Below are 24,808 nucleotides of genomic sequence, written 5' to 3' on the forward strand. Positions count from 1 at the left end.
TTGACTCAAATATTTTCTATCGGAATAATATCTTTGATCTAGTGCAATTAGAGGCGTCAATAATTTGATCCGATTCAATTTTATAGGTTGTAAGTTTCAATTAACTTATTATATTAACTTCAATTAACTAATTATATAAAATTAACAAAACTTCAATAAGTCCCACTCAAGCTTTGATAACGTCCAAATACACTCCTCAAAGAGAAAGTGTACACGGTCGTATGCAATATATTTACCCAACTATGAGTCGGGGTCGATCCCACAGGGAACAATATGCTAGGCGATTAAGAAAGTAAGGAACTTTCACCAACTACGCTAAAGCCAAACGATGGATAATATTTAGGTTTTTGAGAAATATTATAACTAATGCGGAAATGTAAACTAACCTAGAAAGCGAGTAAAATGATCAATGGCCACAAGTTTGGATACAAAGGAAATTACACTCAAGTAACGATCCAATGTATTTCACGATTTTACAACTAAGAACGGGTTTGTGTCAATAGATAATGATATCTAAAATCTCATTGAAAGTCTTCCAACCAAATCAATGAATTTCACTCTAAGCTTTTCCAAGCCTTAGAGTGTGATATTAGGCACAATCAATCTAACCTCAAGTAACTATCCTCTTCCGAGCTCAAGTTATTAGATGAGTTTAATGACCCAAATTCTTGTTAATTAATCTTTCCCAACCTAGATTTCCTTTTCCAAGCTCAATCTAAGTAAATGGGTGAGTCCTAGGGTTAGCTAATCCCTTTGGAAACATTCAAGAACGAGATTAATTAAATCAACAAAGACCCACTTCAATAGCAATAAGAACCATTCAATACATAAGCACAACAAGAGTTTCAAACCAAACTTTAATCAAGAATACTTACATAAACGAGATTCAAGTTATGGAATAGAAAGCTACACACTTAGATATACAATACAAAGCAAGGAATTGAAGAAATGAATTAAAGGCTTAAGAAATACTCAACCAAATCTTCAAATCTTCAACCCCAAAGTGTGGTGTAAATACTAGTCTCCAAACTTGATGAAAAACTGCCAAAGATGAACTGAAAATTTGCCCTAGTTTTCTATTTATATGAACTGGAATGGAAGAAATCGGCGAATCCCAGGTTCTGGTCGAAAACACTCATAATTCCTTCAGTGCGATCGCGCCACGAGGCAGCGCGATCGCGTTCATGACGTCAGCGTCCCCTGTCCCTCAATCGCGATCGCGGTTTGAGTCGACGCGATCGCGTGTCATTTAAATAGCGCGTGGGCGCGGTCGCGTGAAGTCTCGGCGCGGTCGCGTGGAATTAATTTCGTGCTATGGCGCGATCGCGTGAGTACACGGCGCGATCGCGCAGAGTAATTTTCCGCGAAATTTTCCAGAACTTCCAGTTATCCCTAGTTTTGCAACTTTTTTGCTTGTTTTCCACACTTAGGCTCTAGGGACCTCATATAACCTGAAACATGACAAAAACCACGTAAAATAACACAGACTTGCTCAAAAACAAGTAAAACTTATAGTTAAAAAGCATCGATTATGGTGTAAATTCACGCCACATCAAGCTTCATCCTGATCAAGCGTTTCGAAAAGTGTTATTTAACTCGGACATTGGAATAATACCTTTATCGATCTACTGTAATTAGATGTGTTCATCAATCGACTTGATTTAATTATGCAAGATCTTACTTGTAAGTTTCAGATAAAATTTCAATAAAGAGGTGACTATATCTAATTACTTTCGATTAGTTAATTATATCGAATTTGAACAAAATTTCACTAAGTCTACTCAAGCTTCATCTTGATCAAGTGTTCTGAGAATTCATGTTATTCAACTCGGACATGATCTATCAGAACAATGCATTTATTAATCTAGTGTAATTAGAGGTGTTCATCATTCGACCCGATTTAATTTTACAGTAAGTTTTAAAAATGATTTCACTAAATAGGTGATTATATCTAATTAATTTTGATTAACTAATTATATCGAACTTAAATAAAACTAAACTAAGTCCCACTGAAGCTTCATCTTGATCAAGAGCTTCCAGAATTGGTAACTGACTTAGACTTGTTCGACTAGAATAATACATTTATCGATCTAGTGTAATTAGAGGTGTTAATCATTCGATTCAATTCAATTTTATAGCTTGTAATTTTCAATATTACTTAAATAAATAAGTGATTATATTAACTTCGATTAACTGATCATATCAAATTCAAACAAAATTGCAATAAGTCTAACTCAAGCTTCACCCTGATCAAGTGTTTTGAGAATTATTATTTGACTCGGACATGATTTATTGGAACAATACCCTTGTCGATCTAGTTTAATTAGATGTGTTCATCATTCGACTCGATTCAATTTTACATGATCTTACTTGTAAGGTTCAAATATAATTTAAATAGAAAGGTGATTATATCTAATTACTTTTGATTAACTAATTATATCGAATTTAAATAAAATTCCACTAAGTCTCACTCAAGCTTCATCCCGATCAAGTGTTTCGAGAATTCATGTTATTTGACTCAGACATAATCTATCAGAAAAATATTTATCAATCTAGTGTAACTAGCGGTGTTCATCATTTGACTCGATTCAATTTTGCAGGGTCTTACTCGTAAGATTCAAATATAATTTAAATAAATAGATGACTATATCTAATTAACTTTATGACCTACTACTAATTCAATTACTTAATGATTGGCGTAAAATTATAAGTAGTTGAACTAAGGATTAATAATTTGGTATAGTTAATATAGAAGGGTATCTATATACCGTAATTTATATCAAATTAAGTAATGTTGATTAATAGGTTATAAAATAAAATGGAAAAAATCTAATTACTATATATGGAATGTATAGCAACGTATTTTATTATGAGATTTCTAACCAAAACTTCTTTTTATTGTTATAATTATTAGGGGGGAAACATGAATTCACAAATTCAAGACTTGGAAGAAAAAGGAATTCCCTCCTAATTATTTCGGTCTAAAATTTTTGTTCCTAAATTATAGCCTTCTTCATCTATTAGATTGAACAGTAAGATTAGAAAATCAGAAACCCTACAAGCCTAAAGCTTTCAAAATCAATCATTTATAGAGAAGGAAAATTTCTCATTAATTACTCATGTGAATCAACCTAATATCCCCAGAAGAAAGGTTCCGTCTTCTTCTTCTCCTCTGTCTCAATCTCCAATTTCAACCTTTACTTTTTTTTATTATTGCAAATTTAATCTTAATTTAAAATTTCTCACTTTTCTTGTTCTTAGATTATCAAACGGAATTGGGTTACTCCAACATCTGATGTTTTCTCTATTTGTCTTCTTACAGATTTGAGGCTTTATAGCGGATTCATATAGCTCAACGACTAAATTACTCTTACTATGCTTTTGGACTGCACAGGTTCTTAAGGTCCTTATCTTTGACATACCATTTTGTTACACTCTGTATATATATATATATATATATATATATATATATATATATATATATATATATATATATATATATATATATATATATATATCTACTTGTCTCATTCATCATTGTTTTTAGAGAATTTTAATTGGTTAACAAATGTTATGTACAAAAACAGGAAGCATATTTTTTGTAATTGAATTGTGTACTTTATTTTTTGAGTTTTTTTTTTTTTAAAGATTTTGTCTCATACCCATAAGGAAAAAGAACTCACTCCAACTTCATTGAAAAAGATGTGGCTATATAATGGGTACAATATCTCTTAAAATTCATACTCCATGATATTATAGACTTTGTTGTTATGGACCATCTTTTTTAACAACAATCATTTAGTAGTACTAGTGTAACAGATTTGTATTAATTACTCTAGAATGGTAAAATTTTCAATTCTACATTAATTATGAATTCATTTTAAGACAATGGTCACTACTTCAAAAGAAAGAGTAACTATTGCTAACTTTTGAAATCATTTTTACATGACTAATACAGAATTGGACAAAGGAAGAAAACGTTAAAAGCCTGCAATATTGAATAATGACAATTTGAGCTTGTGATTTGATTCTTGTATTTTTAAGTTGGCTAATTTTTGTATTCTCTTTGTTGGGAAATCTGTCAAAGGAGGGAGGAATTGAAGACTAAGAGGAAAAAGATTTTACCTGTGAGTTTTACTGATTATTGCAATGGTTTATATATATATATATATATATATATATATATATATATATATATATATATATATTGTTTCTGCTTTCTGATGTTAAAATACTTTACTACTGATAGGTAAATTTATGGAATTAGAACAGAAATGACAAGCTAAAATCGATGTTGATCCAGCTAAGGTGCACTTGGAGACCGTGAGAGGAGAGAAAGAAGAAGACTATGCGACTCTGGATCTCAAAGAAGATGGTGTCATAGAGGAATTCTGTATTATGAATGTATTTTAATTGAAATTTAAAATTATGTCTAACCTGAAACATGTTTTGGAATCTAAAAACTTTTGAATTCTGTTAGCTGCATTATTAAGTTCTCAAAACTAACAATGCTCGTGGCAAATTCTTCAGTTTGTAGCAATAAATTTTTGAATTCATAGCTAAAGGTATATATAATTGCTACGTAACAAGAAGTTTTTGAATTCGTAGCTAAAGGTATATGTAATTGCTACGTAACAAGAACATAGCAAGACATTTTTACTTTCCGTAGCAAAATGCAAAAAAACTTTAGCTATAATTCCATATATTTCATGGCAAATGGTATGGATTCTTAGCTACAATAGAAAAATATTTGTGGCAAATTCTTTTACTCATAGCTATTAATTTTTTTTCGTAGCTAAATACGAATAATACTGCCACGAGATTAAGCTGTATAAATAGCCACAAAACATGTGTTTGCGTGGCAAACAAATCAAAAAATTTGCTACAATAAAACACTTTGTGGCTACAATATGAAGATAGCTACAACTTTTATCTGTCATGGCAAAAGAATACGATTACTTGCTATAAGTATATATTTCGTGGCAAAAAAGTTTTACCATCACAGCTACGACACAAAAATATTCGCAACAATAAGTATTAGTCCTTAGCCACGGACCATGTAAAGTCTGTAGCTAACCTTTAGCTACGCTACATTTTGCTACGAATGCTACGGAAAAAAATATTGTAGCTAAAGTGTTTAGCTACAGAAATTTTCATGTTGAGCTACGCTGTATTTCGTAGCTATATATGTGTAATGTTGTAGTGATGACTCGAAGGGCATTTTAATGCATCATACACATCTTTAAGTTAACTAGTCTCTACGTTCGTGCGATGCACGAATACCCCTCATCTATTGTTAAATTAATTAATTTACTTGCATGTGGTCATGTGGTCACCTAATATGTAAATTTTACATAGTTTGTTAGAGCCTTAAAAGATGAGTTCTCGGATTTTATAGGAGCTTTTAAAGCACTCTTTTGTTTTCTCTATAGATAAGCTAGTTGAAAAAATAATATTTAATGAATCAAATAATAATCAAATTAGTAATTGGCTAGCAGATGATATACCAATTATTTCCTTATAGTTGTTGTCATTAAATAGTTGGTAGCAATTTAAAGTATATGAGTCTTAAATTATTTCTTGATAACAAAAATCTCAGAACACATGACCCTGTCTTCTGGGGTGTGTTAACGCAATTTGTTTTGGGGGTTTATGCTATATTATCTCAAAATACCTGTAATAACTTTAAAAAGAAAAAAAGCTGCAAAATAATATCTACTCTAAATATGAATTGATTCTTATTATCTAATATGGTTATTCAGTTTATTTAAAGAAAAAATAATAATTTTTAATAAGAAGAGGCTACTTGTGCTAGCAGTATATATTAATCAATAGTAACAAAGGATTAGAATGTCTAACCGATAGTAACAAAGAGTTAAAAGATCTAATGGGAAGAAATAATACCTTTTGAGAAGTTCGCTGAATTTTCTTATCTTCTTTCTGAAGCAGTACTGAGCTTAAAATTTAATACTCCTTAAAAAGTTTACAATGAAGAATGTGGAATACTGGGTTGTTCTATAGAAGTATTTGACTCCCATAATAAATTAAGTTGGGGGTACAATTCAAATTGAAAAAGAAAAGGAGATCAATTTCCTCAAAATAAAATAAAATAAATAAATAAATAAATAAATAACGTGAGTTCATTCCTGTAATATTTTTTTTGCATAAAGTACCTAGTAGTAATTGGATAATAATATTCCTAACGTATGTAAGTAATGTTCCTAGTAGAAATAGGACAGTAAGTTTTGTTTGGTATAAAAATAGGATTAGATTTTCTTTAAGGGTATAAAAATCGTTCAATATTTAAAGGATATTTTAGTCAACTAACATTTATATTCATGCTTGTAAAATAATATAGATATAAATTACATAAGATTCAAAAGTCTTTCTTTATTTCTTAAACTCCGTGTCTAATTAAACTAAGACACTTAAATTTGGTTGGTGGAAGTACTTATCTAATTTTAGTGTTTGGTGCAGTTTTTGGGTTGCTTCTAAAATATGATGAAACTTTCCTAGAGTAGTATTTTTGATTAATTCTTTTCAAAGTTTACATAAATTCTAAAACTATCAAAGATTTGACGGAGACTTGTAATACTTTTGACAAACTTGAAAAACCAAAATTATTTAGAAGTATATTTAAAAAGTCATTTGAACATATCTCGAACATAAAAGATGTCATTTTTCCTGTTTTATGGCGAAACTTAGGTTGTTGGTTATTGGGACAGAGAATTATGCTTAGATTTTTTAATCAAAAATATTGGAATCATAGCCACTGCATGCACTCTTTAAAGCCTGAAGCAGCAGACACGCATTACTTTCTTTGTGCGTTATTTTACTATTGTTATATTTCTTTTCAAGTTTATTATTATGAATGTAAAATAATAAATACAAAGTATAGTTTATTAAGTTACTGCTATTTAATTAAAAAAAGAGTGATTTCTTCTTCTTAAATACTATGTCATTAAGGGTATAATTGAAAATAATTATCAACTTTAATCTTAAATTTTTAAGTAATAATATTTTGGGACAAATTTTTTAAACTAAAATGACTTTAAGTTGAGACGGAGGCAGTACCTTTTATATATATGGTTTCCCCCGTATAAATTAATCATGACATTGCTAGCTATAAAAGGAGGAAGACGACGCAGCATGTGTCTAGAAAACGGTAATATCTTATTCAAGTTGGAGTTACAATCTTAAGCAAGAAGGTAAAGATCCTTAGGGTTAATTAAAATAGTTTACTAGTACTGCATGCCATTTCCATATGGTCAACAGGGATTAAAGTATATCTAAATGTTATTCGAAAGGATAATGATGAAGTGAGAAAGAGAGCAAGGGGCGATGTATATAGGAGATTCCTCAGTTGGATGTCTTTATATTTTGTGTTTAACTTAGCTTGTAGACGAGAGCATGGAGCAACGGTAAATTTGTCTCCGTGTGATTTATAGTTCATGGGTTCGAGCTATAAAAGTAATCATTAATGCTTGCATTAGAATAGGAGTACGATATCTACATCACACTTTGGAGTGCACCCCTCCTCCCAACCTACTAACACAGGACGCTTTGTGCACCCCCCCCCCCCCCCCCCCCCTCTTTTTTTTTAACACTTTTGTTTTTCTACGAAACCAAGCTTCTTATTTACGATTATATTATATAACATCTTCACTTACTATTATATAACATCTTTTTGAGTCCTTCAAGAACGAATATACTTTTATATGAAAAATATTAAAACTGTCTTGTAACTTTTTTGCAGATTTTCAAGTTACTCTATAGTTATTCAAGGATCTTTTCACACATTGTAATAGGTATATCAGGAAAAATCAATTCCAATTTCAAAAGAAAAACAAAAAAAAGCCACTGAAAGAAAGGGGTATAGTCTTTCCCTTGGCCTTTGGAGAGGAGAGAGCAGAAAAGAAAAAAAAATCTTCGGGTTTTCTAGAGTTTGCAAACGAAAACTTCTTTCGTTAATCTATTTGTACTCAAGCAAGCCTTTAACCTGGGTAGCACAGAAAAAAAGCATCAACGAGGCGTTTCTCTCCGTTCAATATAGGATGATTTTCGTTATTTAGTATATTTAGACGATCAACCTTCTAATGCTAGGATTAATACTATACATATAATTACAACGAGTATTATATTCGTGATCGTGAAATATTAATTGCTCGTTGAACACTGTTAATTGCGTGAAAGTTGGATGCCCCAAATTTGGGGTTCAAAGAGTTTTTAAAAAACGTTATTGGTAGAAATATGAATGAACCTTTCCTTTTTCCTAGGACCATCCGAATGGAATTGCGTGAACGATATCAGTCAAAGCGCATCCCTCACGACTTCTTTTCCAATAAAGAAATGGAAGCATAACTCTTTGCTAGCTTGCAACGCCTCTTACTCTTTTATTAGCTTGCCTTATGAAGATCTCTCGGATATCTACGGCAGATGGATCAGGAAATGAAAGCTTAAAAGACGAAAGTGCTTTGACCGTACTCTCTTGTTTTAGGTATTCAAAATTATAAGAAAGATAACCTGCTATTTTAAGTAAAATAACACGGAGACTGAGGCTATAGAAAATTCTTACACCCTAATTTATATAAATTACATCATTTATTAAGTAAAACTTGTTTAATGGAAAAGAGAAGAAATGCAAAAGATTGAACTTTGGAGAAGATGCGCATGGCGTGGGTATGATTCCTTTTCACATGCTTTTAGTTACTTGTTTATTGTTAATTTGGTTTCATTATGCTAATTAATTGGTGTCTTGTTTATCCCGACAAGTCAAGGTCCTGTTCCCATCTTCAAACTTGGGGAGATTAAATGCTAATTAACACCTTCTAATAAAGATTGGATAAAAACACCTAGTTCTTGGCTAATCAGACTCATCCCCATTAGTATATTCCTCAATACTAGTATTGTTTAACGTTTTAATCAGTACTACATTGGTATCAAAGGTTTCATTATCACGTGGCACAGTCATAAACTTAAGTGTCCTCCTTTACATTTCTTTTTTTATTCAAAAGAGATTAAAGTTGTATGCTTTAGTGGTACTTCTCATTTAATTATATAGACGAATTGCACCTTAATTAATTCTAGACAGCTTTACATTATATCTTATTAATTCTTACAAATGCATGCCCAGCTCTATGGACAGCTATTATGCCACTAAAACACACATGACAATCCACTAAGTATTTCCAAGACCAAGGGGATGCTAAACAATTAAATCTTCAAAAGTTGCAGTATGATGAAATTTTACCAATGAATAATCCAACAATCATTAATAGTGTTAAATGTGTTATTTACTTACTTAATTGGGACCGCCAGCATCCTTAAACCGGCCCTTGTGTCCTTTTCTGAACATATTTCCAGTATGTACAGTAACTATGTGGCGAGCTATTTTATTTTAATATACAACCAAAAAAATTTGACTGTTATAGTGAATGTTGTTCTAGAAGATGGTTGTTGGAGAAAGAGCTAACTGTACCAAGTATGAACTATTTTGTTGTAAAGAAAAAGATGCATTGATAGTGGGGATCTGTAGGAGGAAAGAACTTACTAACACCCGGTACCTAATATATACACCAACATAATAGACGTGTGATATGCGTTCTAATAATCACTTCACCATTAGTACGTCAATTTTACTACTGGGCATGTTAAACTAATATATAGTTCAGTCAGAGGCGAATTTAAGAATATTTAAATTTTATAAGTTCTGAATTCTAAAACAACAACTTGCATATGGTATAGATAACACAATTACAAATTTTAATCGAACATAAGATTAGAATAATACCTCTTGAAGTATGATATCAATTGCAAAATAGGCCTTTTTCGGACTTTGATACTTGTGCGGGCATATATATATATATATATAGACACACACATATACATATACATACACACACATACATACATATATCCGCATGTTTTTAAGACTAAAAATATTTGAAAAACTGTTTCAATCAAATGGGAGAAAGGCTATATATGGTTGGTGGATATGTTGATCAGACATACTTAATTGGCGTAGCGGATAAGCATTGAGGATCCTGACTGTAAATTAATTATATCAAAGAATTAAGTACTCTTTCTAAACATGCACTGAAACTATTAATACCATTTGATATGATAATAATTCATTGGAATTACCTTGTAGTCACCGATGATGTAATGAATATTTACACTATCAAGTGCAGCTCCACTGATATAGAAGGTTACTTGGCTCCATTTTTAAGATGTTAAACTTCACTTGTTATGAACATGATGTGTAATTTACCTCCACCAGTTTAAGTTGACGCTGTTTTCTTATTTGTTAATTTCAAAAAGGATGGCTGATAAGTTGGATTTTACCAGCTTATCTCTTCTTTAATCTTAGTTTTTTGCTATGTTTGATTGAGAAAATAGTGCATTAATGTCGGTTGCTTTTATTTTACAGGTTTTATGTGATTTAGAAGTGATCGGAAAGAAACCATGTTAAAAACAAATAAAAAGGATGGAAAATTGAAAAAATGAGAAAAGTGATAAGAGTGCAAAAAATGGCCAGATTTGTAAATCTGAAAATATGAAGAAAATTTTGGAATTTATAAAAGCAAGACTTGGAGGGAATGTCTTTCATCTTTGGCCATATTAATCCAAGTCTTGGAAGCTAGAGTTCATCAACCACACCGAAGATTGGAGCACTTTAGTGAGTAAACTCTTAACTTTTTCTTTAATTCCTTGTTATGTATTGAATATTTAAGTGTGTAGTATTTTATTCTTTCACTTGAATCTTATTTATGAGAATATTCATTATCAAGTATTGAATTAAATCTCTTGTTTTGCTTATGTATTGAATGGTTTTTATTTCTAATGAAGTGGGTCTTTGTTTTTTTAATTAATCTTGTTCTTTAATGTTTCTTAAGAGATTAACTAACCCTAAGGCTCACATTATTTTTATGTAAAACAATTTAACATTAAACATTTAAACTCCTAATTCTTTTACTGCGAAAGTTTTATAGACATACAACGACTTGTTTAAGATCATAACTTCCGAAAGTTTGATAGTCACACGAATGTTATACATGTTTAAGATCATAAATTTTAGAAATCTTCCTTTAATTTTCTTTCTACTTAGTTTCGAGTCAAATTATGACTCATAAATTGGAACGAAAAGAGTATCTTTTAAATGATGTGATAGTGTGAATTTTTTTAAACTCAATGTAGAAGTTAAACTCTAGTTAGTTATTGTCTTTTAAAATTAGTTAATAATAATACAACCAAAAAGACTTGGCAAAGTTAGAAGAACTTGTTTTTTAGGTCACAAGTTCGAGTCTCGCACCAAGCGAACTAAATTAAGTGTTTTAAATGGAGAGAGGTAGACGGCACGCCCATAATAGGATCCAAATAGATCTTTCAGTCATTAAAAAAAAAAAATACTACAAAGAAAGAGATCAATTTAAAGAATTTTTAGAACCTTTTTGCATTTTCAAGTTAAATTTCATTATATGAGCGCCTGTTTGGATGACCTTATGGCTTATAAGCCAAAAGCCATATGAGTTACGTTAGAAATCCTAACTTATGATTTTTGATTTATTTTTGTCATTTTGGCTTAAAAAAAAGTGCATGAAAACACTTTTTTTATCTTACCCAAATACTATAAAAGTGCTTAAAAGCACCTAAAATAACATTACTAGAAAAAGATGTTTTTCCCACCGACCTTCGGTGGAAAATCTGTATTATAAAACATGATTTTCCCGCTTCATTTCCACCGAATCAACTCACTGGGAAAATGCATGGTGGGAAACTTCATACTTTTATCCGTTTGAAAACACTACTATCTAAGTTTTTCCCATCGACATTCAGTGAGAAACAATCGCTGAACATTTTTCAGTGGGAAATCAGTGGGAAAATAGAGATTTTTCAGTAGTGTAAGTCCATCCAAACAGGCTCATATCCAAGGAACTTCTAACCACATCCAGTTGCTTTTTGTTACAACTATTTTATTCTTAACTAGAGTCGACAAAAGATGCCTTAAGATATGTTGGATCCTATATATGATATGAAATCAGGCTGTGTAGTGAATCTCTGTTCCAACTCCTGCCAGAACAAAATAGGCCAACTTTCTCAAACTCGATGCTCTTGATCTAGGCCGGTTTGAAGAGGAAGCATGAAAATAAATGAAGACGTTATTCATTCATAGTAGAAAGAGCGCTCAGTCACTCGTATTCAAAGTAAAATTATGATTCGATATGATAGAAGTCATTTTCCGTAGAGAAGTTCTAAAAATTATTTTTCTATATGTGGTCGGTGGATGGAAAATCTTGAAATTATGTGTGTGTGAAAATATTTTCTGTGGGTAACCGAAAACTCATAAAATGACATGGAAAATGGTATTCTGACAAAGGACTAACAAAAGGATGCAATGAAGTTCATTTGCATCACCCCGTCCAATCTTATGGATCTTGTTGTTCTATGAACTAGATCATAACATTGATATGTGCTCGTGTTTAGTTTTTTTAAGCTTCCAACCTGGTTATTAGTACCAGGTTTGGGTCCTCACTAATTGAATCCACGCCATTAGGAAGGTTAAACGTTTCTTAAAAAAGACAATTCAATTCCCAGAATTCTAAACCAAGATTCCAGTTATGAATGAAGACATCTTGCCACTCTGCCACAACCTTTAGTGGTGTATGTAGATTTATTAAAATAAACAAACGAAAGCTACTCTCATTCCCCTTTTTAGAATGCACAAAGCTAAAACCACCATTCAACTTTGGTTCTGCACTTGTACAACATATTATAAAAGGTTTAATATCTTAATAATGAGCCGAGGGTCTATCGGAAGCCGTCTCTCTATCCCCAACAAAGGTAGAGATAAGGTTTACGTACATCCTACCCTCCCCAGACACCACTTGTGGGATTATACTGGGTATGCTGTTGTTGTTATTTAATATATTGATGAATATCCCTAAAAACACATTGAATTGAAAATGAACATGGAACCATTAACCATCAATAATTTTTAGCACAAGGAAAATGGTTGATAAACTGATATTCTGAGGCCAAAGCAGGGAAAATGGTGGAGGCAATAAACAATCTATAGTCTTAATAAAGAAGATCTATCATCATCTTCATGACCATTCTCATTCCAATAAGAATGAAAAATTAACCAATGTCGGAGTAAAATAAAACATATTGAGGAACTTTCCTCATCAACCATGAACCAACTTCTTGACTACTGCAGCCATATATTTGCCCTGATGTTCTGCCAATGCCAGTTCTGTTTCAGTAGCTTTTCTTGAACCATCTCCGGCGAAAACTCCAGCACCATAAGGCGAACCTCCTCGGACGGAGTCCATGTCGAACATGCCAGCTCCGAAAGTGTAACCAATTGGAACAAACAGCATTCCATGGTGTGCTAGTTGGGTGATTGCTGTCCAACTGCAAATAATACTTATAATTAGCTGTGGCAAAATTAAACTCGTTTAGTAACGTAAAAACTTACCCGCGTTCGATATTTATATCAATTCAATAAAATATAACACACTATGTTGCTCGGACTCTATGTCGATGGGCATGTGTGGGATTCTTCAAAAATAGCGTATGTTTTGGAGAATCCGACACGGATACGGCAGTATTTTTGGAGAGTCCGAACAACATATTAACACGTCTTAACTTACACTCTTAGTGTTAAATTGTAGTTAGTTAATAAACGTTCTAACCTTAATTTTTATTTAATCATGGTAAAATAGTACGATTCTGAGTAAACACCGGGTGCAGGCAAACTTTTACATTTTTTCTTGCTTTTCAGCTGATGTTTTGTATCTGTATTCGGGACCGACTAAATTCAGCATCGCATCCGGAAGTCTAACATTGGAGAGAAAGCGTTCTGTAACAAAGGCGAATCAATAACCGAGGTTCGAACACGAGACGTCAAGTTTAGGATGAAAGTACTTACCACTCCATGGCAACCCTTGTTGGTGAATTTTTACATTTAGTAACCATCTAAATGTAAAGGTGTTGGACTTATGAACCATTTGTTGATTTGACTCAACGGGATGAACTCAAAATGACCCATCAAAATATTGGATCAATACAAATTATAAATTCTAATTCGAAGAGTCAAAATGCAACTCAAATCCAAACATACAAAGTCTAATTTTTATCTATATGGTTAGACATCAATTCGCTCCATGACAAGTTTGCACGAATAAAAACATTTAAACATCTAATCAGATAGAGAAATCTTTAAAGGGAGTTGAGGGATCATACGCAGTGGTCTCCTGTCCACCTCCTTGAGATCCAGTACTCACAAAAAATCCAGCAGGCTTTCCAGCAAGCTTCTGCTCCTTCCACAAAAGTCCAGTTGAATCAAACAAGGCCTTCATCTGAGCCGCCATGCAACCAAACCTACATATAAGCGAATCAAGAATTTGAAACCAGCAGATTGAGAGTGTAATTTTTGTATATGCATATATATAATTCGAGCCAGAAAAATGTGTTCGTTGAATAGAGGTGGCAAAATCAACCACACTTTTTAGTAACCTCCAACCCGTCAATCTGGAAAAACGTAAACAACCCCCCCCCGGCGTCCCCGGCCCTTCTTCGACTCTGCCCTGAAGAGTAACTAGGACCAATCTAGTTACGTTTTTATGTTTTAATTGAACACTATTTATTTTTTAATTGTTCTCGAAGGATAAGATTATTCTCTTTACCAAACATAAGCAGATTCTAACTAGAAAAGAAAATTCAGTCCCTTTCTAAGAGTGAAATGGTGGGACTCTTTGTTCGATTTTTTGGAATATCCTCCCTAATAATTTAAGAAAATTACATTAGTTTTTCTTTTCTTTTCAATAAGCAAAATAAAAAGGAGGTAAAGTTATTAGGTCATGTCGGACGGATTAGAACATGACCTGTTATTTTACTCAATACATTTTAACTCAAGTAAATTTTAAATCAATTGGATCATGACTCGTTTATCAATTTGACCTGCCTAATTAAATTCGTTTCAACCGTTTTATTTGACACCTTTTAATATGCATATATTCTAAATAAGTTCTACGTATGTATATGTAACTTGAATTAAAAGTAATGGATTTAGTTAAATTCATAAAACTCGTCATAAACCCTCCTATACATACCTGGTGGGAAATCCAAACAAGAATCCATCAGCATCAGCAAGCTGTGACGGAGATGATATCTCAGGAATAGAGTCATCCTTAGGTGGGGCCTGCATTTGGACAAGATCATCCTCTGACAATGTTTCAGGGACTCTATACAGTACCCCTTCAACTCCATCAACTGTCTCTATTCCTTTCTTCATCATCTTTGCTAAGCTCTCCACGTGTCCATACATAGAATAAAACACAATGAAAACTTTAAGGCTCTTATTATTGGTAGGAGAAGGAACCTTGATGGAATTTTTTGCAGAATTGGCATATTTATTTGAGGATTTGGGAATCTTGTTCTTGCTAACAACACATCCACCACCTTTTCCCATGATGTCTTTTTTTTTTTGGTTGTATGAATTAGAAAAAAGGGGAAATTGAGGAGATATTTAAGGTGGAAGATTTGGAAGAAACTAGAATTGTTTTGAATTGTGAGCTATAGTCTATTTTTTGACGAAAAATGAATTGATCCTTTATATTTGAGAGTAAGTTTAAAATAGGCCTTTAGTATGCATTGAACGGTTTTGGTTCTTTAAGTTTGTCAAAAGTTTAACAGTTTTAGTTTCCGTCAAATATTTAATGATTTATGTTCGTTAAATTTGACGAAAACAATGGGAAAAAAGATATAACCTTAAACATCAAGAAAGTCTCATCAAAATTCAAATCTTAAAATATGTTATGCAAAAAAACTGTAATAGACACTAAAAAATAATTTAAAAAAATAATAATCAGAAATTGCACCTCTATTTATTTTTTAGAAATAAAAAAATAACAGAAACTACAAAAAATGTATCTCTAAATGTAAATTCCCACTAATTGTTTTTCCTACTGTTCCCATAAAGCTAATCGACAGAGTTCATATAATATCTAACGGAGACGAAAAGTTTTAACGTTTGGCGAATAAAGTACCAAAACTGTTTAGTGCATACTTAAGGAATTATTTTAAATCTATCTTGAAATATAAGGGACCATTTTTATCATTTTCTCGAAGATTTGGATGAAACTAGGATTGTTTTTAATTGTGTACTATATTTACTAAGTTGGAATATAAATCAATGTGAAAATTAAGGCATAATGACTTTTCCATTTTATACTTGAGAAAGAAAAGGAAGAGTATTTATTTAACCTTAAAGAAGAAAATGGGACATACCATATCCAGTAAAGTTAATTTCTGTCATTACTACGCCACTAACCGTATCCACACTTAACCCTACTCATCATCACTGTCATCATTATGAATTTATGATCATTAGATTCTAACAACTCTGGTCTTAGTTGGCCAGTCCCATCAAATTTCTTTTTTCCCCCAAATTTTAACTTTTAAATACTGATCTAAATAACATTAGTTTATTTAAAATCAAATTAAAGATAATTGTTTATAATTATCTTTAACATTTCACATTGATGCATAACGGATGAGACTCTTTTAGGGGGACGGGACGATTCCTTAACGGGATAAGGGAGGACATTAGAAAGCTAGGATTAGCGGGATGAACCCCTTGGCCTGGCCCAGCCCGACCCACTAACTAAGGGGACGGGACGGGTCGGGGTTCATAGTGAGATTTTTTATTTCTTTTTAAATTTGTATTAAATTAAATATTTAAGCATTAAAAATTATAAAAAGATGATAGTGTGATATAAGACTACATACATGAACACAAATTTAGGATAAATTTTAAATTTAAATTGATAACATTGTAAATTCAAAACATATAACACGATTTTTGTAATTTAAGCGAGACGAGATAATTTTAGTGGGACGGGACGGACGAGACGACTTCTTAACGGGATAGGGGACTGGAAATGTTAGTGGGACAGGACAGGGGGACGAACCCCTAGGTCCATCCCCTTCCCCCATCCCACTAAGCTAATGGGACGAAACAAGACAGGATGAGATGGTAGACAGTCTTATTCAGCATGAATTATTAATTGCACACTTACCTATTTGGATATAAGTTTTTCCTCTTTTTTTCAAAAAAATAAAATAATCAAAGTACTGTTTAGTATAAGCATTTGAATTTTTTAATTAGATTATGAGTTTTTTAAAAAAATCATTTTTTTCCACTCACAAAACTTTAATTTTTTATCAAGTGAAATACTTGTCCACACACAACTTCAAATTTAATTTCAAATACCACTTTTTAACTTCAACTTCAAATGCTACTTTTTCTTTTTTCCAAATATCACTCAATCTATATCCAAAAGCCTACCAAACTATTCATAATCTTTATTACCCCCGGACTTGGATACTCAATAGGTAGAAACTATTTTAGTCTGGACGGATTAAAAATGTAACCATTTCCTTAAATTCACCATAATCAAAACTAGAGAGCCGTGAATGTGGCCTTGATAACTAATTCCTTGATGGTTTTCCTAGCCTATTATCTGCTACTTGCAACGACTTTGATTCCTTTCTAGATCATTCATGTATTGAGTCATGCTGAGACATATTTAAAAGGAAATTTTACATGGCATAATTAGTTCTAAGAGGTATTTATGGTTAATAACTACTAAATTTAATTACTCTTCGTAGCTATAGTGAATTTTCAACTTTCATATCGCAGCTATACCAGTAACATAAGATTACTGGCTTCAATCAAGCGTAACATACGTCCCTGCATCCCACATTCAGCCGTTTCTTCCGCTTTCAACACAACTTCTCTCACTTTCTCGCTATTTTGAGGTGCCTTCCATCTACTATCACAATGGGTCTACAACACTCTAAACATTTTATAAATGCATATAGTGATATAAATAGATACAGGAACTCGTTTTCGTGGGATTTGCGCATTGTTATATGTGAACCAGGGTACGTTTTATCCATGATGTATAGGTATCCCGGTAATTTATTGTAAGAATCTACTGGTTCTCTCCTTCATAGGCCTTTCTTGAGCGCGCCAAGCCAACATGTATGACACATCCACGCCAAATTCATTTTTGACATCCTCTATACTATATCCATAGGGGTGTATTTCCTCTTATAATTGGCTATTTTTGGTTTAAAAATTCCACCCATCAACCAACTTGTTGCATGGCATTGTGAATACACCTTATCCTTCAATGGACATGTATGCTTATTGCAAAACTCTCTAACTCTGAACATTTCAGATTTACCAACACTTGACGCCCTGAATTTCCATTCACATTCTTCGGATATGCATACAAGTGTATAACTATAGAAACAAATTTGAATACACAGACATTCAGTTGATAACTACAGATACAAATTTGAATACAATATCAATTTGTATCTGTAGTTATACACTTGTATGCATATCCGAAAAATGTGAATGGAAATTCAGGGCGTCAACTGTTGGTAAATATGAAATGTTCAGAGTTAAAGAGTTTCGGAATAAGCATACATGTCCATTGAAGGACGAGGTGTATTCACAATGCCATGCAACAAGTTGAATGATAGGTGGAATTATTAAACCAAAAATAGCCAATTATAAGAGGAAATACACCCCTATGGATATAGTATAGAGGATGTCAAAAATGAATTTGGCGTGGATGTGTCATACATGTTGGCTTGGCGCGCTAAAGAAAAGGCTATGAAGGAGTTAATGGGGGAACCATCAGATTCTTACAATTAATTACCGGGATACCTATACATCATGGATAAAATGTACCCTGGTTCACATATAAGAATGCGCAATTCCCACGAAAATGAGTTCTTATATCTATTTATATCACTATATGCATTTATCAAATGTTTCCAGTGTTGTAGAGCCATTGTGATAGTGGACGGAAGGCACCTCTAAATAGCGTGAAAGTGAGAGGAAATGTGTAGAAAGCGGAAGAAACAGCTGAATGTGGGATACATGACCGTACGTTACGCTTGATTGAAGCCAGTAACCGTATGTTACTAGTATAGCTACGATATGAAAATTGAAAATTCAATGTAGCTAGGAAAAGTAGTTAAGTTAAATAATAGTTATTAACCATAAATGCCTCATAGAGTTAGTTATGCCATGTGAAATTTCCTTTTAATTATGTGGCAGCATGACTCAGTACATGAATGATCTAGAAAGGAATCAAAGTCTGTTACAAGTAGCAGATAATAGGCTAGGAAAATCATCAAGAAATTAGTTATCAAGGCCACATTCGTGGCTCTCCAGTTTTAGTTATGGTGAATTTAAGTAAATAGTTACATTTTATTCCGTCCACCTTTAAGACTAAAAAAGTTTCTACCCATTGAGTAATCAAGACTAGACTATTTCAGCCAGCTTAGTTCTCAATTAAAATTCCTCAACGTTCTTTTGAAACTTTCAACATTTCAACTAAAGTGAAGTTATCCCAAAACCAATTAGCCTAAAACTATTTTGTTCTTCTTGAGAACTTCTGAATATCAAACATTAAAGAGGAAATCACATGAACACAACTTTTAAAAAAAGTTACAATTACTTTCTAAAACAATACATAAATACAATTTGTTCAAATTTTTAATTACATTGTGTACAACTTTTTATATCCCTAACATATATATCTACTATTAAATATATAATAATGAATAAACATTTCTCTCACTTAAAATTACTTCCATATCATTTCCCCAAAAATCGCCAAAGGCCTTTTACTTTACTTTTACAATGGTAAGCAAATATATCTCGTCCCATGAATCTCTCCATCTTAATCGTATATCTCTCAGATTTCTCGTTTCTCATTATCACCCTAATTCCTCTTTCTTCCAACCTTTTTATTAGATTATGTCCTAGCTATATTATGTAAAAAAGAATGCGCAACAAACATACTGCTCGAAAAATCATGGACAGTGATGGTGTAGAAAAAGTCCAATTGAGAAAGTTCGAAAATCATCTACTGCAAGAGCCAATATTGTTTCAATATCCACAGTTTCTGGTCTACCAACATCACACGCAAGCCAACAAATGATGGATTTGTAAGTAATTGTGATTTTGTTTGTGAAATGTTATGGAAAAAAATGATAAGATATTTCTTAAAAAAAAAAAAAAGAATCGTAGAGATAATTCTCTGGAAAAAGATTGCAATGGAAAATCTCTAGTGGGTGACGATGGTGATTTATGTGTGGATTCAATACAAAAAAGATGAAATTTCTAATAGTTAATGCGAGGTAGATGCTCAAATGTATTTTCAAAGGTGTTAAATCTACAGCTATTTAACACAAAATACCTTTGAGCATCTACCTCGCCATTAACTATTAGAATTTTCATCTTTTTCTGTATTGAATCCACACATAAATTATCGTCGTCACCCGTTGGAGATACCTATTTTATCAAGGGAACCATAATTGGAAAAAATCAAACATTATGTTATTTATAATAATTTTTCAAACTTGACATCTCGTGTAAAAATCTCCTTTATTTTATAACTGGTGTTTTCCATTGCAATCTTTTTCCATAGAATTATCTCTACGATGCTTTTTTTTTCCCCCATAACCTTTCACAATCAACATCACAATTACATAAAAATCCATCATTTGCTAGCTTGCATGTGATGTTGGTGGACCAGAAACTATGGATATTGAAACAATATTTGCTCTTGCAGATACGGGTGTTCATGGTTCGGCTTGGGTCAGTTATTGATTAAAACCAGAACCAAACCAATTTAGTCAGGTTTTAAATGTCTAAAACCATAACCAAACCAAATAAAATAATAACTACCAGTTTGGTTATTGTCGGTTTGGTTCGATTTTTCGGTTTATGACTAGCAACCATGAGACTTATCAGTAAAACATTAAAAAGTTGAAAAAGACATGCTTTTTTTTTTTTTTCAAACGATAACTTTTATTTATAATTTAAGGTCGAACATACATCATATAAATATTTTCACTATTAGTGATAGTGTAGTACTCAAGTTACCTAAAGTTGCTAAACTATTACATATAGAGCTAAAAACTAACTTAGTAGTGGCTGCACCATTTTTGTCATCTTAATACACATACCTGGAAATAAAGTAGAGCATGGGAGCTTTTACTTGTTGTTGTTACAAACATACATATTAATTAAATATAAAGACTACCTAAAATTAAAATGAAAATATATGAAATAAAAAAACTTTGTGTAATGATCCCAAACTTTGGGGCAGTACTTGCATTTTGCCCTCAATTCTCCCATTTTATTAAAAAAAACTTTGTGTAGTGATCCCAAACTTCAAATGTTTTTCTATCATTATCCCGAAGGCTAGGGTCTAGACTACAAGGAGTTGTTCTTTTTTGCTTTTTAGGAGGATTACCCACGGAAGAAGTATTAGGGCATTACTATGTGCTTGAGTTGCAACAAATGCTGATGTTACTGAAGTATCTTCTATAGGAACCTCTAAATCTACAACCTCTATCCTTTGAACATAAAAAATATTAGAAGTTTAGGACCCATTCAGACAAGAAAAAAAAGAGGTATAAATTCGAAAAAAAAAAGAAGAAGAAGAAGAAACAACCTAAAATAAAATGGCTGACAAAGAAAGGATAAATATTTAAGTTAAAAACATTAGACTTTAACATGAGCTTCTGTTACTAGGTTTACACTTAACACTTAAAAAAGTTAAAAGACTTAAAGATATGAGATTGGACATATTCTTAAAAATATGGGCCTTAAATAATCATGTAAAATAAGGAGACCAAAAATCAAATTAATGCTTAAAAGGTATAAAATATTTATAATTATTTATGAAAAACTAATATTATACATATAAATAATTATAAAATTTATCGGTTTGGTTCGGTTATTTATTCGGTTATTTTTTAATAGAACCATAATCAAACCAAATATTATCGGTTTTTAAAAATTTAAAACCAAATCAAACCAAACCAAACCAAATGTCGATTTTTTTTATTCAGTTTGGTTTTGGTTTTAACCAAAACCGTGAACAGCCCTACTTGCAGTAGATGATTTTCAATTTTTTATAGAATATAGCTAGGACATAATATAATAAAAAGGTTGGAAAGAAGAGGAATTAGGGAGATAATGAGAAAGGAGAAATCTGAGAGATATACTATTAAGATGGAGAGATTCATGAGATGAGATATTTGCTTACCATGTTAAAAGTAAAGTAAAAAGGCTTCGGGGACTGTTGGAAAAATGATGTGCATGGTAGTAATTTTAGGTGAGAGAATTTTTCCTTATTTATTGTAAATTTGATTAGGTGATTTTTAGGGATATAAAAAGTTGCACATAATGTAATTAAAAATTTAAATAAATTGTATTTATGTAATTTTCAAAAGTAATTTTAACTTTTTAAAAATATCTTTTAAAAAATTCTAATTGAGAACATCGTGAAGAGCATATTATTTGAACATTTCTTTTGAAAACAGATAGCCGAAACTTATATCTTCAATTTTATTGGTCTTCATGTTTCAGTTTTATATCTAACAAAATTATTAACTTTTATTATTTTGTTATTCTAAAGCAATTTTGTATTTAATCATGAAAAAATAATGTTTAAAATTTTATTAGTGAGGAAGCTTAATGATTATTCACCTTAGGGAGCAAAATGCGTAGTTTGATAATATTTTTTTAAGAAATTGTGATAAGTAATTGTTGGGAAGCTAAGACATTATTATTTATTTGTATCTCATAATAACTTTAACACTACTGCATCGTTTATACTTGTAAAACATGCTCGATTTTTTGCTATGAGTTTCTTTATTTTCTTTTAAACTCTTAATGTGTTGACTATATATTTTTGTGTTATTATGCTATTTTATAAATTTATAAATAAAAAATTTAAGGATCTACGGGGCTTATGCCCCATGTCTCAATGTGTAGTCGTGTTAAGCCAAATGCCCCACCTTTTAAAACACACCTGCCCAATGAACCATGCTAGGGTAAATTATGAATTGAATATCCAGCCCACTTCTAGAAAAGATATTAAGGGTATGTTGGAAAGCCACCTGGTAATTGGAATTGATGTAATTATTAGGGTAGTAATTACACAGTATTGTAATTACAGCGACCTGTTTGTTTGTTATTACGTAATTATAGTGTAATTACAAGCATACTTTTTGGTTACACAAGTGTAACTACACAGTTAGTTTAATTTAAAAATAAAATTTCTTATCAAAAATGTAATATTTAATCTTTGAAAAATATGTGCCTTTATAGATGATATTAAATTATGTATTTAACGACACATTATTTCTTGGAAATATATTAATTAATAATCATATATTTGCAACTAATATTGTAAAAAATAATTGATATATATTTTTCAAATTAACAATATTTAATTTTAATTAATTATATAAATTAAAAGCACACTTTTTTATGAGAACATCATGAATTGGATGTTTGACCAAAAAGAAAATCTATCAACTATAAGTGAAAAAATTAACAGCATGCAATGTGAAATAACAAGTCAATAATACTAATTAAAGCAAATAAATTAAAATTAAAAATATAACCTAAATTCAAAATCCAAAAAAAAGAGTTTACATTAATACTCTTATGTCAAATTCCAATATTACATAAGTAAATTCCAACGTAACTTAGGTAAATATAAAAGAAAGAGAAAATATACGTCTATATACAACCTCATTCACAACAAAATGCTACTTTAATAACATCACTCATTATACCTGAAGTTTATGAATGACTCATTCTTTCTAATACTGAGAGGTGTAGTTGATAAGTTGGTAAAATTTTACCAACTTATCTCTTCTTTTTGCTTAAATAGTGCATTTACTATGATTTACTTCAATTTTACAGGGTTATGTGATTGAGAAGTGATCGGGAGAAAATCAAGTGAAAAACAAGTCAAAAAGAGGTCAAATTGAAGAAAATGAAAAAGTGGCTAAAATTGCAAAAAGTGGCCAGAACTGAAATGTTTCACCACGAAAATTTTTGCGTCGTTTGCATTGAAATTAAACTAACGTAAGACCGGAGAGGTTATGGAACCGTTATAAGGCCAAGGAAGACTTCTAACAAGTGCTAAGCAAGTATCTAAAGGTTTTGGGATCAAGCGAATCGAAGAAATTAAGTTTGTCGAAATTTTGGAAAAACTTGGCAGAATTTTGGACCGGAAATTTTGGGTCAACTTAAGAGAAGTATATCTCCTAGAATATGAGGACTTATGTAATGCACAACCTATGTAAATTGAAGTTCAGCGTGTCTTTTTTCCAATGCAACTAGCAGATTGCAATTTGGAGAAGTATGGAGTAAGTTATGAGCCGTCGAAAAACAACGGTTCCGTCATTGTACATCGATGAAACCGTCAAAGTGAGGCGGTGGTCAAGCTGTTGCAATGTTATACATTGATCTGTTGCGGCTTAAACCTCATTTTATCCATACCAACAGACCCTAAGCTTCCTAATACACTCCACAACCCTCTTCTACTCCCTTCCCATCATTTAAGTAAGATGTGAGCCCGTAAAACCCGAGACTAGTTAGGATATCGTAGTAGCTTGTGTTTCTATTGAGTTGCTGGTCTTGTGGCTTTAAAGTGAAGTGTGGTAGTCGAGATTCTGGACTTACTAAGGTATGTTCTTAATCTAAACCTTGTTATTAATTTGTGCTTGGAGGGATTTGATAGTTTAAAGTAAAGGAAATCATGATATAAATATTGTGAGTTGGCATGTTGATGTTGCTGACTTAGGCTTTGATTTTAAAGGAAGATATGGGATGGATTTGCATTTATTTATCTTGTATTATCTTGATTATGTTATTGTTGATGTTGTTATTGATGTTTTAGAGCTGATT

At 31.7% G+C, this 24,808-nt stretch overlaps 1 protein-coding gene and 1 long non-coding RNA gene across 2 annotated transcripts; one reads left to right on the forward strand and one right to left on the reverse strand.

The window, feature by feature from the left end:
* Positions 1-3,012: 3,012 nt before the first annotated feature.
* On the forward strand, positions 3,013-4,466 carry LOC132616571 (uncharacterized). Its single transcript, XR_009573299.1, has 4 exons — positions 3,013-3,151; positions 3,323-3,403; positions 4,088-4,127; positions 4,250-4,466. It is a non-coding gene; the product is annotated as an uncharacterized LOC132616571 (long non-coding RNA).
* Positions 4,467-12,956: 8,490 nt separating this feature from the next.
* On the reverse strand, positions 12,957-15,578 carry LOC132617472 (probable NAD(P)H dehydrogenase (quinone) FQR1-like 2). Its single transcript, XM_060332471.1, has 3 exons — positions 15,114-15,578; positions 14,245-14,382; positions 12,957-13,413 (listed from the first exon to the last, which is right to left on the reverse strand). The coding sequence occupies exons 1-3, from the start codon at positions 15,470-15,472 to the stop codon at positions 13,185-13,187; spliced, it is 726 nt and encodes a 241-aa protein (XP_060188454.1). The 5' UTR covers positions 15,473-15,578; the 3' UTR covers positions 12,957-13,184.
* Between the last annotated feature and the right edge of the window lie 9,230 nt (positions 15,579-24,808).

Source organism: Lycium barbarum, chromosome 11, assembly GCF_019175385.1.
Source record: "Lycium barbarum isolate Lr01 chromosome 11, ASM1917538v2, whole genome shotgun sequence".
NCBI lineage: Eukaryota > Viridiplantae > Streptophyta > Magnoliopsida > Solanales > Solanaceae > Lycium > Lycium barbarum.

Coding starts and splice junctions, on each gene's coding strand:
- LOC132617472 (XM_060332471.1), bottom strand. CDS start 15,472: ATGGGAAAAGGTGGTGGATGTGTTGTTAGCAAGAACAAGATTCCCAAA. Junction 14,383..15,113: donor TTGTTTGGATTTCCCACCAG/GTATGTATAGGA, acceptor GCTTATATGTAG/GTTTGGTTGCATGGCGGCTC. Junction 13,414..14,244: donor GGTGGACAGGAGACCACTGC/GTATGATCCCTC, acceptor TATTATTTGCAG/TTGGACAGCAATCACCCAAC.